The 17,248-nt window shown below is 42.8% G+C and overlaps 1 protein-coding gene across 1 annotated transcript in view; it reads right to left on the bottom strand.

Annotated features, from left to right (window-relative positions):
• Window positions 1-17,248, bottom strand: part of TMEM67 (transmembrane protein 67) — a 465,663-nt gene that overhangs the window by 354,439 nt on the left and 93,976 nt on the right. Inside the window, 2 exon segments of the mRNA XM_030216600.1 lie at window positions 3,002-3,076; window positions 3,162-3,231. Of these exon segments, the coding sequence (XP_030072460.1) occupies window positions 3,002-3,076; window positions 3,162-3,231 (145 nt within the window).

Below are 17,248 nucleotides of genomic sequence, written 5' to 3'. Positions count from 1 at the left end.
CACCTCTTTAACATTACTTTTGACTCATAACCACTTGTAACCACTCGCCTCCACCTACCCTCCTCTCTTCCTTCCTGTTCACATTAATTGATTTGATTACTTTATTTTTTGTCTATTAGATTGTAAGCTCTTTGAGCAGGGACTGTCCAAACAGGCGACTGATAAATAAACTGAGTGCCCTCAGTATGGGGCCTAAAGTGAATGACTGGGTTAAAAATTTGTTAAATGGAAGGAGATAGAGGGTAATGGTACACAGAGTTTGTACCAAGAATGGTCCAGTAATTGGCAACTAAGATTTAATGCTAAAAAAATGAAGGTCATGCACTTGGGTTACAAAAAACAAAATCAAAAGAAAAGCACAACTTAGGGATGATCGTATCTGATGACTTCAAGGTGGCCAAATAGGAAGAAAAAGCAATGGTCAAAATCAGGATGCTCAGGTGCATAGGGAGAGGAACGACCGACAGGAAAAAAAAAAAAAGAGATGATAGTGTCCTTGTATAAGTCTTTGGTGAGGCCCCATTTAGAATACTGTGTGCAATTTTGAAGACCACACCTACAAAAAGATTTAAACAGGATGCAGTTGGTCCAGAGGGCAGCTACAAATTTGGTTAGTGGTCTCTGTCAAAGTGTATGGGGACAGACTTGAAGATCTCATTATGTATACCTCTGGAAGAAAGACAGGCGAGAGAGGATATGATTGAGACGTTTAAATACCTACATGGCATTAATGTACAGGATGTGAACTTTTTTCAAACGAAGGCAAACTCTGGTTGGAGTTAAGAAGTTATAGGCTCAAGAGTAATCTAAGAAAATACTTTTTCACAGAAAGGATGGCAGATGTGTGGAATAGCCTTCCAGTGGAGTTGCAGAGACAAGGACTGTGCCCGAGTTTAAGAAAGCATGGGAGAGGTACATGGGATCTCTTAGGTAAAGGAAGAAATAGTGGTTACTGAGGATGAGCAAACTGGATGTGCCATTTGGCCCTTATCTACTGTCATGTTTCTATGTTTGCTACTGATGTACTGAGTATTCAATCATCATTATCATAATATTCTCTGAAAAAAGCAAACCTGCTGCAGTCATTGTCACTGGAATTAGAGCCAAAATGAACTGACTATTAAAATAACTACCAACGTAATTACAAAATACATATAAAACACTGCAGCTAGACTCATATTCGGTAAAACAAACTACGAAAGCGCTAAACCCCTATGAAAAAAGATGCACTGGCTCCCACTCAAAGAACGTATTACGTTCAAAATATGCACCCTAGTTCATAAAATTATTCACGGAGACGCACCAGCCTACATGTCAGACCTGATAGACCTACCACCCAGGAATGCTAAAAAATCATCCCGCACATTCCTTAATCTTCACTTCCCAAACTGTAAAGATCTCAAATACAAACTAACGCATGCGTCAACCTTTTCCTACCTGAGCTCACAATTCTGGAATGCGCTGCCGCGCAATTTAAAAACGATCTATGAACTAGCTAACTTCCGAATTCTACAGAAGACTCGTCTCTTTAACAAGGCATACAACAATGATCAACAAATACGAACTCCTGTACACATATCCAGAACTGCCTCCATAATATCTACATGCCAAAATATTAACATGTTTTTTCATTACCATGCTACCCAAGATCCTTTTGCTATTACTAAATGTATATTTTCGTATATAATTCTTATATATCTCTTATTATGTTTGCTTGCTAAAATACTATCATGTTCTATCATTATCATGTTACCCAAAATCCTTCTGTTATCACTAAATGTATACTTTCTCATGTATTTCCACTACTCATGATGTATTATAAGCCACGTTGAGCCTGCAAAGAGGTGGGAAAATGTGGGATACAAATGCAACAAATAAATAATAAAAAGTTAAGCATAACCATTTATAGATATTATGGTTCCACCTGCAATCTGCTTGTAATTTTTGGCACACATTGGTACTATTTGATCATAGTTGTTGCTTGATTATCTTAAAAGGCACCATCTGTAAAAGATACTTTTCATCCAAAATGGAGGAAAACAAATAAATGCATACAGCTTTCTTATACTGGTGTTTATGAAGCTTAGTACAGAAGATAGGAAACACTCTCTCTTCATTGACATAGGAGGGTATGGCTATTTTTAGTAGGAACTTCAGAGAGATTTGAAAGATTACTTTATTAGGATTAAACAGAAAATACAGCTAATATGAGACCAAGGCTTGAATCTCAGTGATTCATTTGTAAAGGTAACTGTCACTAGGAAAGCTATTTCTTTGTCAGACACTTTAGCAATGATGACTCCAAACTGCCCACCTCCAAAATCTACCCCACAACTGCCCACCAAACCAAAAACGGCTCCCACTTCCAAAAACTGCCTTCAACAACTGCCCTATCCCAAAAACTAACCCCTGCCATTTATTCACCGCCTCACAATCTGTCTTTTCCCCAAAAACTACCTATCACTACTGACCAACCACCCTGCTATCTGTCACACCTCCAAAAACCACCTCCCCCCCTCCACTACCCACCAACTCATTAATTGCCTTTAGCCCCCCCCCCCCCCAAACTGCGCATATTAATTTATCTATGTTGACACAGACAAGTTTGTACATGCACAAGCACACGCACACACACACAAACAAACACATCAGATGGAAAGAATTTCATGAGCAATGCTCTGCATACTTTCCCTACTTCAGTGATTCCCAAACTTTTCTTCGGGGAAGCCCAGCCAGTCAGGTGCTTAGAACATCAACAATGAATATACACGAGAAAGATTTGCATACCAAGCAGGAAGTATGAATATTCATTGTGGATATCCTGAAAACCTGACTGGCTGGGCTTCCCCCAGGACAGGTTTGGGAAGCACTGTCCTACTTGTTAAATGAATAAATCATCATTTATGAGCTTAAAAAGCATTTCACTTGTATCATTACAAACCTAATTAGTGACAAAAATGAGAAATGTTATATAAAGAAAGGGTGAAAACATTTTACTTACTAGCTGTCCAAAACGTACAGTGGTTACTACTCTTGAAGGAAAGCTTTGTGTAATGCTGAAACATAAACCTCCTGTCTGTAAAAAAGAAATTCAGGTTAAAGTTTGTGTTGTTACAAATTTTAATATAAGAACTAGTAATTGGGTTCACCGTAACACTTACCAGAATGTTTGGCTGACTGCAGTCACATGACCTGCTTGTATTGATAAAGGTCTGTCCACACCTGACACACCTAGAAAACAAAGGACATTCAGAAGAGAATCCAAATAATTAAAATGTAAAAAACTGATTCTACTATTATGTACATTCATTCCTCCTGTGCCAAGAAAAAAGGGATATCCATCGGATGGGTCTTGTGTGAAGTGTGGTAACCCAGAGGCCTCATATAAACACTGTATCTGGAATTGTGTCCCAATCCATCACTTTTGGGTGGCAGTCTGGCAACGTTTGGCCCATATGTATGGTTTCACTTGAACTCCAACTCCACAGGTGGCTTTGCTGGATAATGCAACTATGATTAAGAAAGGAACAAGAATCATTGGCCTCTTTTTGCATAAAGCATTCAACATTGCAAAGCGTTGTCTCCTCCTTTAATGGATAAACCCGGACTTGCTAACATTGACCCAGTGGCAATGTCACATGCATGAGTTTTTCAGCATGGAAAGACTCTCGGTGGATGCGAAAGGGCAAAGGATGAAATGCACATTCCTCAAACTTTGGACATCTATCTGGACACACTCTCACCACAAGTTCATTTTACCATTTTAAATTATCTGGATGTTTAGTAAAGTTGGCTCTGCTTCCTTTTGGGATGGTGGGGAGGGTTTTTTTTTTTTTTTTTTGGGGGGGGGGAGGAGTAGGTTGGATGGGGTGTTTGGGGATAGAGAGAAGTGTAGATGTTAGCGGCAGGCTGAGGGTTTATCTTTACCAGTTTGTGACTGTAGTTGTAGCCAATATCTGTATTAGTAGAACCTATTCATAAAATCAATAAAGATATTCAAAACAAAACTGCTTCTACTATATTTTCCAAGCAAGAATAAAAGCGAAAATACTTACCTGTAGAACATATTCTCCAAGGACACCAGTCATTCTCACATGTGGGCAACATCATCTCTGTTGCCTGGTGCTGAATGCTTTCACAGCGTATACAGCTTGAAGAACACACGCCAGCGTCCCCACTGCACATTGCCTTCCTGCTCACTGCAAGCGAACGGGACCAACAGTACAGTACATTAGTTATTAAAAAAAACAACTCCAAAGGGAGGGTATATGAGAATGACTGGCCTGCAGTCCTTGGAAAATACCTGCTACAGGTAAGTATCTTCGCTTTCTCCGAAGACAAGCAGACCATGTCATATTCACCTGTAGGAATCCCTGGCTACCAGCCCCACCGAAAACAACAACAGTAGGACAATTGAAACTTGCAACGGTGAGTTCAAAATACAAATCAACCTGAAATGATATGCATACTGTGTGAGAGTGCAGCCTGGAACAGAACAAAATGGGCCTAGAAGGATGAAGTTGGATTCTAGACCCCAAACAAATTCTGCAGAACTGTCTGTCCAAACCAACCATCGCGTCAGGTATTCTGCTCAAGACAATAATGAGATGTGATTGTGTGGACTGAAGACCACATTGCACCTTTTGCAAATTTCTTTTGTAGAGGCTGATTTCAAGTGGGCTACCGATACAGCCATGGCTCTGACATTATGAGCCTTGACATGACCCTTAAGAGTCAGCCCAGCTTAGGCGTAAGTGAAAGGCATACAATCTGCCAGCCAATTGGAGATTGTGTGCTTCCTGATGGCAACCCCCATCCTGTTGGGGTAAAAAGAAACAAAAGGCAGGATGGACTGTCTGTAGAGCCTACTCCACTCCCAAGTAAAATGCCAATGCTCACTTGCAGTCCAAGGTATGCCGTGTGCTTTCGCCAGGATGGGCATGAGGATGGGAAAGAATGTTGGAAGAATGATCGACTGGTTCAGATTAACTCCGACACAAACTTAGGGTGCATGCGGAGAACTACTCTATTATGATGAAATTTAGTGTAAGGTGGATCCGCAACCAGGGCCTGAAGCTCACTGACCCTGCAAGCTGAAGTAACAGCTACCAAAGAGGAGACCATCCAGATCAAGTACTTCAGATGACATGAATCAAGAGGCTCAAAGGGAGCTTTCATTAGCAGGGAGAGGATGATGTTGAAGACCAATGACACAGGCAGAGGTCTGATGGGGGGCTTTGTCAACAGCAAGCCTCTCATGAAGCGAACAACTAGAGGCTGTCCAGAAATGGGCTTACCTTCCACACAGTGATGGTAAGCACTAATTGCACTGAGGTGAACCCTTATAGAGTTGGTCTTGAGACCAGACTCAAAAAGGCATAGAAGGTATTCAAGCAGGGTCTGTGTACGGCAAGAAAGAGGATCTAGGGCCTTGCCCTCACACCAGATGGCATACCTCCTTCATTTGACAGAATAACACCTCTTAGTGAAATCTTTCCTGGAAGTCAGCAAGACCCTGGAGACACCCTCAGGAAGATGCAAGAAAGCAATTTCTAACCTCTCAACATACAGGCCATGAGGGCCAGAGACTGAAGGTTGAAATGCAGAAGAATTCTCTCATTCTGCGTGATAAGAGTCAGAAAACACTCCAATTTCCAAGGTTCTTTGGAAAATAACTCCAGAAGAAGAGGGAACCAGATCTGTCTGCACCACTATGGGGTGATCAGAATCACGGTTCCACGCTCTTACTCGAGCTTCATTAAAGTCTTCAACATGAGAGGGATGGAAGGATATGCATTCACAAGACCGTTCCCCCAGTGGTGGAGGAAGGCATACGACGCTAGTCTGTCGTATGCCCTGAACCTGGAAGTACTGAGGGACCTTGTGATTGAAAGGAGCGACAAAGAGGGTGTCCCACAATCAGAAGATCTCGCAAGTAATATTCATGCTCAGCAACCACTTGTGTGGTTGCATGACCCTGCTCAGTCTGTCAGCCAGGCTGTTGGATTTGACCGCCAGGTATGTAGCCCTGAAAACTATCCAATTCTGGACAGACCATTTCCACATCTGATCCGGCCTCCTGAAAGAGAGAGTATGATCAGGGAACCCCCTGCTTGTTGGTGTCATACTTTACAACCTGACTGCCCATTTGAATAAGTACAATTTGGTTGACAAATTGATCTTTGAAAGCCTTTAGAGCACTCCAGATTGTCTGTACCTCCAGAAGGTTGATCTGAAGATCTGTTTCCTGAGCCAATCAAGCACCCTGAGTGTGAAGCCCATCCAAGTGAGCACCCCACCCTAAGCGGGATGTATCCACCATCAGCACCTTCTTCGGCTGAGGAATTTAAAATGGAAGTCTCATGGAAAAATTGGATCAGACTGTCCACCAGAGGAGGGACTGAACAAACTTCAGTGTTACCCAGATGACATCCACTAGATTCCTGGAAGCTAGGGTCCACTGGGCGGTTTATTTATTTATTTATTGTGAACATTTATATCCCACATAATCCCACCAAGGCAGGCTCTATGTGGCTTACAGCGTTTGAGGAAAAGTTCAGCATAACAATACTAGTGCAAATCAGGGTACAAAAAGTAGATGAGGGGAAGAGAGGGAAACAGCAGGGGAGAGGGATGCAGGGATGCAGAGGATCAAGCAGTAGAGGAGTAACATTGATCACACAGGTAGATCTTTAGGGATTTCTTAAACAGTGTGTGATCAGTTGTCTCTTTTAACATTGATGGTAGAGCGTTCCAGAAACGGGGACATGTGAAGCAAAAAGAAGAGGCAAAGAGCTGCTTGTATTGTAGCATGATATAAGTTTAATTGTGAGAGTTATTAATTTTGCTGGATCAGATCTAAATCATATAAAATATACAGCTTCAAAGACTCTACTCCCCCCCCTTTTCCTCTGGAAAACTACTAGCTGGGTGGTTACCTAAGCCCATCAACACCTATCCAAAGAATCAATCACAGAGACTACAGTAACAAAAGACAATGAAACTCCACCTATTACTCAGACTCAGAAGCCCATCTATCAGACAAAAGAAGCTCAATCACCCTCAGACAATGGACCAGCAGATGTTCCTTTCAAAAGACAGCTATCTCAGAGACTGCAGTAACAAAAGACTACACCTCCACCTATTTTCAGACAAAGACTAAGCCCATCTAAGCTCAATCACTCTCAGACAATGGACTAGCAGATGTCCAGGCAGGAAGTCTTGTGATGTCATTGAGCATGTGACCTGTTGCCATGCTCCATCTCAAAGCCAGATGCCCAGAATTTAGCTACCCAGGAGCTTTCTAATTGGACCAAGGGCAAACACCTGATGCGAGTCTAAAAATAGCCTGGTAGATAAATGCCCAGTTCAGACACTTTAAAAGCAGGGGCTCTTTCTTTAGAAGGAGAGTTCTTCCTGGCTGTTCCTGATGCTCCTGTCCTAGTCGCCGCTGTCCTGAAGTGATTAAATCTAAAAGCAAGCTAGAATCTCCTGGAATCCTGACTTCTCAAGCTGGACATCACATCCACCTGAAAGAAACGGCTTCAAGCTCATCAGACAGCAAATCTACAAAGAAACTTCCTGTTCCAGCAAGGATCTCCTGCATCACTCTCCATAGCAGCCTCCATCAATGTGAGTTATCCAGCTTCATTTACAATCAAACCTGTTATTTTGTAGCATACTTCCATTGGTAAAAGATCCTCTCTAAAATTGCCTCTCTATTGTAAACTTGTTACCTTGCCTGTATTAGAAATAAACATTTTCTTTTTAAAGTTAACTATCTGGCCTTTATATTGGGAAAAGCACATGTCCTCACATGTGCAAGCTCCAAATGCTTTAAGCACATGTTCCTAAACGTACAATGCAGGTTAATGTAATTAATTCAAATTTAGTGTATTTACTTCCCCTTTTCCTTACATATGCTTATCTTATTACCTTATAGGTAATTGGGGAATAATAAAACAGAATAGAATCAAAATATATCTTAAAACTTAGAAATACAGCACATGTTGCGACATGCTCTGAGCGATCCCCTCTATTCTTAAACATCATTTTGGAACTGTAACATTTCCTATAACAGTATCTTAAGTTCCTGCAGTTAGGGAAGTGGAGATTGAGATAGGTGCGGGACGACTTCTCAGAATTCCTTGGCGGGAGGTCAATTAGGCTGAACATATAGGTTGGAGCGTTCCCGTAGACAATCTTGTGGGCAAGAGCACAGACTTTGAATTCAATACGTTCCTTGACCGGGAGCCAGTGGAGCTTCTCATGAAGGGGCTTTGCTGCCTCAAACCGCGATTTGCCAAATAGCAGTCTCGCCACCGTGTTCTGCGCTGTCTGGAGTTTTTTTAAGGGTGTGTTCTCTGCAGCCAGTTTAAATTCCATTGCAGTAGTCAAAGTGGCTCAACACGAGGGAATGGAGTAGTGTCCTGAACAGGTCAAATGGCAAGAACTGCTTGATACGCTTAAGGGACCTCATGGAAAGGAACATTCGCTTCGTAATAGACAAAACCTGAAGCTCAAGAATCAAATGGGGTTCTCATGTGAAGACGTGTCAAGTGAGTGACATGTACCGTGGAGGCCATGTGGCCTAGTAACCTCAACATCTGCTGAACTGAGACCTACTGGCTGGCTCAAACCCGAGTGGCAAATACAACTAGAGTGTCTACCCTCGGCACAGAGAGTAAGGCTCTTGCCTGCTGCGTGTCTAGCAGAACTCCAACGAACTCCAATTGCTGAACCAGGAGCAGATGGAATTTGGAATAGTTTAAAACTAAACCTATTAGCTCTAGCACCCAAATAGTTCTCCACATGGACTCCTTAGCACCGTCCTTCAACGTGCTCATTACCAGCCAATCGTCCAGGTAAGGAAACACATGGACTCCCAGTCTGCGTAGCGACACTGAAACTACCACTAGACACTTGATGAAAACCCTGGGAGCTGACATGAGGCCAAATGGCCACACATGGTACTGGGAGTGACGTGTTCCCACCTGAAATCTAAGATACTTCCTGTGACCTGGAGGTATTGGAATGCGAGTGTAGGCATTTTTTAAGTCCAGAGAGCATAGCCAATGTTTTTCCTGAATCATTGGGAGAAGGATGACCAGGGAAACCATCCTGAACTTTTCTTTGACTAGGAGTGTGTTCAGGGCCCTTAGCTCTAGGATGGGACGCATCCCTCCTGTTTTCTTTGGGACAAGGAAGTACCTGAAGTAGAATCCCTTCTCTTCTTCCCCTGGTGGAATGGGCTTGACCGTGTGAGCCTTTAGAAGAACGGAGGGTTCCTCTGCAAGTACCTCCTTGTGCTGAGAGCTGAAGCATGATGCTCTCGGAGGGCAATTTGGCAGTCTTTGACGCCAATACAGGGCATAACAGAGATGGACAATTTAAAGAACCTAGCAGTTGTGCAGGCGGAGGTTACAAGGGGCCACTGTTCTTCGAAAAAAAAACTCAGCCTCCCCCTCTCCCACCACCGGTAGGTCATTCGGAACAGTCACTGTTACAGCAGCTATTCTCTGCTAGAGCCAAAGACTCGTTTCTTGTTTTGACTTGGGATCCGGCTGGGCCTTAGGCACACTCTGTTGACTAGAACGAGTGTGCTGGATCTGAGCCTGCTGAGGAGGGCGAGACAAAGGAGAGTACCTACACCTTTGAGAGTACTGAGGACCTTTCTTCAACTTATCCAAAAACCTCCTTGATAAGGAGGGTGTGGAAGGATTCCAGTGGTTTCATTTTACAATAGGTGAATTGATGTTCTAGTGCTCACTCTAGTGTTTAAGATGCTTTCCTTTTCCTTGTGTGACTTGTAGAAATGACTGCTTATGGTATGCTAGAATTGCTCTATAGGTTCTGAGTGTTTTGTATTCTCTGTGTGCCTAGTACTGAATTTTGGAGGGGGGTGTTAAAAAATGACCAGCCCCGGGTGACAACTACCCTAGGTATTCCACTGCTTTGATCGCTGTCGCTGCCTTTTCTCCTGTGGCTGATGCCAAACTATGGGGGAGGGGGAAGGGCAGGGTTGATGCCGTGCTACAGTTCCAGGCTGGAGATTTTGGGACAGTCCTGCATTTCTGACCACCCCATTGTTATGGGACTTGCAGCACTGATTTCCATGGGCAGAATCAGGCACTGCAAATCCCACACTGATTTGGGTTATAAAGTTTAAATCAGGGCTGCAAAAAATACTGGGTATTTTGCCATCTCTGTGAGTTCTAATGTTTTGTGTTTTATTCTGCAATTTGTAAGAGGTGGTCTCTGTTCTTGGCATCTCTGCGATTTCTAGTTTTTTTGTCTTTTATTCTACAATTGGTAAGGGGTGATCTGTGTTCTGCATGTGACTGATGTAAAAGATTCTGTGTGCATGTAGTGCGTGTGAGGATCTATACGAGTCCTGATTCTCTGGCTTTTTAAAATGGGAATGTCAGTTTCAGAATTTACCTGTTTTATGAATACAGTTTAATCAGGCATTTGCATTTGTTACAAAGCAAAGTTTGAAGGATATGTGCCATTGACATGTTTGCCTTATAGCAGTCAAATTTCGTCAAGTTTAAGATATGGGATAAAATCACTATATTTAAAAATGTCGGTGTTCCATGAACCAGGTATGTGGTTTGTGTTAATGCAGGAGAGCTGTTGCACAGACTGTTTACTTAGAAATCCATCATCAAGTGCACTCTAAGGCATTATTAAGGAGTATCCCAAGAAACACTACTCATACCTAGTGCCCACCCATATTAGCTGTGGGCCCACCCAAAATGTCAGGTCTGGCTACGCCACTGGCCCAGTCAACAAGATTTCAAATATATAATGCTTCTTGCTTCCCGTTTATGTCAAACTAAAGAAAAAAAAACTCAGTTGTCTGTAACAGCTTTACAGCAACACCACCTGCTGGCCAAATAGGAGAACTACACTTCAGAACATAATCAATGCAGGAAAATATCCTATACATTTTACAGGTTTAAAACACACAGTTTCTTCACACTGACTTTATGAGAAGGCTACATTAATTTCAAATGAGATGCTTACCTGTAGTTAAGGGGCACAATGAAGAAAGGTAAATTTCTCCAAGATTCTAGTGCCAATTGTTTTCTTTTCCAGTTTACATGTTGCTTAAAGAATGATTCAGATAGACAAGAATATATCAGTAATTATTGTTTTCTCTCAACAGGTTGAGAAAATGTTACCCAAGAATGTTTCTGTCCTGAAACTCATCTGTTTTGGCTAATGGTCAAAGTCTCTTTTCTTTCTTATTTTTGTTGATTTATTGAACTGAATTTTAGCTGACCTTATGATGTAAGCCTTTCATATCTATACTAGTAAAAAAGGCCCGTTTCCAACAGAAAGGAAACGGGCGCTAGCAAGGTTCCAGGGCCCCCTCCGACTCCCCCCTCCCCCAACTCCCTTCCAACTCCCCCTCCCCGCCTCCCCAGGACCCCCATCCTCTCTCGTCTGAGGACCCCCACCCCCTCCCCCCTCTCAGGACCCCCCCTCTGATTTCCGCCGCCCAGCACCTCCCTCCCTCTGTCTCTGTGGCCTCCGAGTGCAAGGAGGACGTGTGCGAGTGCCCCAGCCCTTCGTACGTAGCAGCTGCTGTTTAAAAAGTTTTACCTCCTGCTCGGCCGGCAACACTCAAGTCCACCAAGTACAGACGACGCTTCAGACAGGCTGTGATTCGCCGTTCCTCTGGTTCCGCCCTCATTTCCTGTTTGCGGAAGGGCGAGACCACAGGAACAGCGAACTACAGCCTGTCTGAAGCGGCGTCTGTACTTGGTGGACTTGAGTGTCGCCAGCCGAGCAGGAGGTAAAACTTTTTAAACAGCAGCTGCCACGTATGAAGGGCTGGGGCACTCTCACACGTCCTCCTTGCACTCGGAGGCCACAGAGACAGAGAGTAGTAACATCTCCTGACGTCAGGCAAGCAGGCTTCTACTGCGGGAGAGTGACGTAAGGAGATGGTTACGAACACAGTGAGAGACACAGGAAAGTTGCAGAAGCAAATTATTGTATTAGATAATCTTGTACTCTCCCTGTGCCTGGCAAGAAACTCATGGGAGAAACCTGACTTCTAATTGTCAGAGTTTGATCTCATGTACCTTCTTCTGCTGCGGCAAATTTCACTCTGAATAAAGGAAGCTAGCTGACCAATTTGTTTTAAATGTGTTAATTAAGAAACTAGAATCCACAAAATTTAGTGTCTTGTGATAATTTATCCACATTCAATCGATATAAACGGCGAACATCCATGGCCAACTTAACCCCAAGATAGCAAAAAGAACTTTCAGCCCATTTCAACGGAGACACCCCCTTCTAACTCCATTTCCGTTCCTCTGTCCACATTATATCTTCTGATTTTTCCATTAAAATCTCCATATTCGGTCTTACTATCTAATAACACTGGTACCAATGAGTTGGGGTATACTACATGGACTACCAAGTCATCAGCTAAAATTGCAATTTTAGAAGTCTCTCTTCCCAGAATAAATCCTTGTATCTCATGATTACACTATCATGAAATCAGTGGATCCAAAGTTAAAACAAAGACAAGGGGGCAACTCTTTCTTGTAAATTGTGTTAAAAGAGGAGGAGAGTAAATCACTTGCACAGACACAGGGTTTTTTTTTTTTTGGGGGGGGGGGGGGGGGGGGGGGGGGGGTCAATGTACTAGACGTATACAGCATCCTAATATTCCAAATAAAAAAGTCCCACAAAACTTTGACAGCATCTAAATTTATCAGCATGGAAGGGATATTCTGATTTTTTGCCAGCTATAGTGTAGTGAGAATTTTTGGTTACACTGTGCCCCTGCAGAAACCCCACTTGGAAAACTGCCACAACATCTGGTATAACACAAGATAATATATTAGCTAATACCTTAGCAAATAATTTCGCCTCATAGTTAAACAGGAAAATTGAGTGGAAGGATTCAGGCATTGTCTGATCTCGACCTGGTTTTGGAAGAACTATAATTTGGGCTAGACATAACGATTCAGGCAACGCCCCTTGATATACTATTGAATTAAACATAGACATAAGTGGAGAAACAACTTCAGCTCTCAAAATCTTATAGAATTCGCCTCTAAACCCATCTAGTCCAGAAGCCTTACCACACGGCAGGGGCGTAGCCAGACCTTGCCAGGAGGGGGGGGCCAGAGCCCGAGATGGGGGGGCACTGTTAAGCCGCCTCCCCCCCTCCGGCAACCCCCCTTCCCCCGCTCGATCGCGCCGACACTCTTAAACTCCCCCCCCTCCCCCGCTACCAACCCTCGGCCGCCGTCGCCGCCCGCCCCATGAAGTACCTTGTTTGCTGGCGGGGCTGCCCAAACCCCGCCAGCCAAGAGTGTTCTTCAGCGCTGGAGTTAGTAAACTCCTGCGCCTTCATTCAAGGAAGTTCGTCTGAAGGATCAGCTGGTTTTGACGCATTTACGTCCTGCACGGGGCTACATGCACGGTGCAGGACGTAAGGCGTCAAAGCCAGCTGATCCTTCAGACGAACTTTCTTGAATGAAGGCGCCGGAGTTTACTAACTCCAGCGCTGAAGAACGCTCTTGGCTGGCGGGGTTTGGGCATCCCCGCCAGCAATCAAGGTAAATCATGCGGTAGCGGGGCTGGCGGCGATGGTGGGGGAGGGTTGGTGGCGGGAGGGGGGTCGTCGGCAGGGGGCCAGGGGCGAATCTGCGGGGGCCCGGGCCCCCTCAGGCCCCACGTAGCTACGCCACTGCCACACGGACTCTGTTGAATAGCCCAAGACACTTCTTTGGGTGTAATTGGAGCGTTCAATAAGTCTAATCTCAAGGATGCTATAAAGGGAAGGTCCAGACTCCAGACCAGATAAATAAATCTTACTAGTGGAGGAGGGTCCAGGGCTGAGTACAGGTAATCATAATATTCTTTCAAAAGGCGGATAATAACTATGTTAGCATTTTCCAAGCTCCCATTAGGTGATAATAGAGCATTCATTTTAAAATGACTCAGTTGTGGTTGAGCCAATCGAGCCAACATCCTACCACTCTTGCTGGCATGTTTATACATTTATATTTAAAACAGCTAATAAATTTTTGTGTTTTCTGATGGATCAGTTCATTTAAAGCTTGTTGCAGTTCTAAAAGCTGTATTTTGATTTGCATACTATGCCGAGTGGAGGAGTAGCCTAGTGGTTAGGGTGGTGGACTTTGGTCCTGGGGAACTGAGGAACTGAGTTTGATTCCCGGCACAGGCAGCTCCTTGTGACTCTGGGCAAGTCACTTAACCCTCCATTGCCTGCCGCATTGAGCCTGCCATGAGTGGGAAAGCGTGGGTTACAAATGTAACAAAAAAAAAAATGTTTCCCATATAAGTGGCTGAATCTAGTCACCTCCTGTTCTAACCAAACCATTTCCCTGTCTCTAGTCTTTTTTTATAGCTAATATAAGCAGTGATCTCCCCTCTTAACACTGCTTTGGCCTCATCACAATAAAGGATCAGGTTAGAGATTAGTTTCATTCTTGTCCTTAAATAGATTTCCATTTCTGTAACAGGAAAACATAAAATCTCTCATGTCCATAAAGGCACCCAGTGATAGACATACGCTGGAGAGTAATTGATAAAACTGAGTTGAGGGTGAGAGGGAGGTGATATTGAGTTACTAGTGAATTATAAGGAACAAAGGTTGATATATTTTTTAAACATCATTTACCAACAGGGGTTAAATCTGAAGAATGATTGACTTTTGCCATTATAAAACCATATAGAGATAAGAGTAACTAGTGAGGTAATTACATTTGCTGATGACACAAAGTTAGTCAAAGTTTATTTATTTTTTATTTAGATTTTGTTCACACCTTTTTTAGTAGTAGGTCAAGGTGAGTTACATTCAGGTACTCTGGATATTTCTCTGTCCCAGGAGGGCTCACAACCTAAGTTTGTACCTAAGGCAATGGAGGGTTAAGTGACTTGCCCAAGATCACAAGGAGCAGCAGTGAGATTTCAACTGGCCACCTCTGGATTGCAAGACTAGTGCTCTAACCACCAGGTCACTCCTCCGCATGAGGATTGTGAAAAATTACAAGAGGACCTTACAAAACTGGGAGACTGGGCATCCAAATGACAGATGATGTTTAATGTGAGCAAGTGCAAAGTGATGCATGTGGGAAAGAGGAACCCAAACTATAGTTCTGTGATGCAGGAAAGGGATCTAGGTGTCATCGTCGATGATACGTTGAAACCCTTTGCTCAGTATGTGACAGCGGCGGCTAAGAAAGCAACTAGAATGTTAGGTATTATTAGGAAAGGAATAGAAAGTAAAAATGAGGACATTATAATGCTTTTATAACATAAGTACATAAGTGTTGCCATACTAGGACAGACCGAAGGTCCATCAAGCCCAGCATCCTGTTTCCAACAGTGGCCAATCCAGGTCACAACTAACTGGAAAGATACCAGAACAATACAATACATTTTATACTGCTTATACTAGAAATAAGCAGTGAATTTTCCCCAAGTCCATTTTAATAATGGTCTATGGACTTTTCCTTTAGGAGGCCATCCAAACCTTTTTTAAACCCCACTAGGCTAACTGTTTCTACTACATTCTCTGGCAACAAATTCCAGAGTTTAATTACACGTTGAGTGAAGAAATATTTTCTTCAATTCTTTGCATGCCCCCTAGTCCTAGCAATTCACATCTACCCATTCCACATCACTAATTATTTTATAGACCTCTATCATATCTCCCCTTAGCCGTCTTTTCTCCAAGCTGAAGAGCCCTAGTCACTTTAGCCTTTCCTCATAGGGAACTCGTCCCATCCCCTTTATCATTTTCGTCTCCCTTCTCCTTACCTTTTCTAATTCCAATATATCTTTTTTGTGATGCGGTGACCATAATTTACCACAATACTCAAGATGCGGTCGCACCATGGAGCAATACAAAGGCATTACAACATCCTCATTTTTGTTTTCCACTCCTTTCCTAATAATACCTAACATTCTATTTGCTTTCTTAGCTGCCGCCGCACACTCAGCAGAGAGTTTCAGTGTTATCATCAACAATGACGCCTAGATCCATTTCCTGGTCGGTGACTCCTAATGTGGAACCTTGCATTACATAACTATAATTCGAGTTCCTCTTTCCCAGATGCATCACTTTGCACTTCCTCACATTAAACACCATCTGCCATTTAGATGCCCAGTCTCATAAAGTCCTCTTGTAATTTTTCACAATCCTCTTGCAATTTAAAAACTTTGAATAACTTTGTGTCATCAGCAAATTTAATTACCTTATTAGTTATTCCCATCTCTAGATCACAGACTGCTGGGGAACCCCACTACCCTTCTCCATTGAGAATACTGACCATTTAACCCTACTCTCTGTTTTCTATCTTGTAAACAGTTTTTAATCCACAATAGGACACTACCTCTTATCCCATGACTCTCCAATTTCCTCTGGAGTCTTTCATGAGGTACTTTGTCAAACACCTTTTGAAAATTCAGATACACAATATCGAATGGCTCACCTTTATCCACGTTTGTTCACTCCTTAAAAGAAATGTAATAAATTGGTGAGGCAAGATTTCCCTTCACTACATCCATGTTGACTTTGAGGGGCATTTTTGATATGATGTCTAAGTCTGAATTTGGATGTTTTACAAAAACATCCAAATTCAGAACAGGAAAGTTGGTCATTTTCAAAAAAAAAAAAAAAAAAAAAAGTCTCTTTCCCTTTTGAAAATACTGTTTGGAAAAACGTTTTGTGATTTGGACGTTTTATTTTTTGGTCCATTTTCAAACAAAAAAACGTTCAAATGCAAAACGTACAAAATACAGAAGAAAATCCACAATAGAATGAAACCATTCACATGTTCTAAGTGTGGTAAAAGCTTTGGTTGTAATGTAAATTTCAAAGTGCATCAAAGAGTCCACACAGGAGAGAAACCATTTGCAAGTATACAGTATGGTAAAAGCTTTGGTCATAAGGTAAACCTCACAATGCCCCAGAGAATACACACACGAGAAAAACCATTTACATGTTCTGAGCGTAGTAAAAGCTTTGGTTGGAAAGAAAGCCTCACACGGCATCAGAGAATCCACACAGGGATGGAACCATTTACATGCACCAAGGAGATAAAAGCTTCAGTTACATTGGGACAGATAATTAGGGAATATACACTCTTGCTATGAAGTATGGAAAAATAGCACTCTGGTATTTAGATATAAGTAATCTAAGGAGTGGCCTAGTGGTTAGAGCACTAGTCTTACAATCCAGAGGTGGCCA

The sequence above is a fragment of the Microcaecilia unicolor genome, chromosome 1, assembly GCF_901765095.1.
Source record: "Microcaecilia unicolor chromosome 1, aMicUni1.1, whole genome shotgun sequence".
NCBI lineage: Eukaryota > Metazoa > Chordata > Amphibia > Gymnophiona > Siphonopidae > Microcaecilia > Microcaecilia unicolor.
This window is presented reverse-complemented; position numbering and strand designations above follow the sequence as displayed.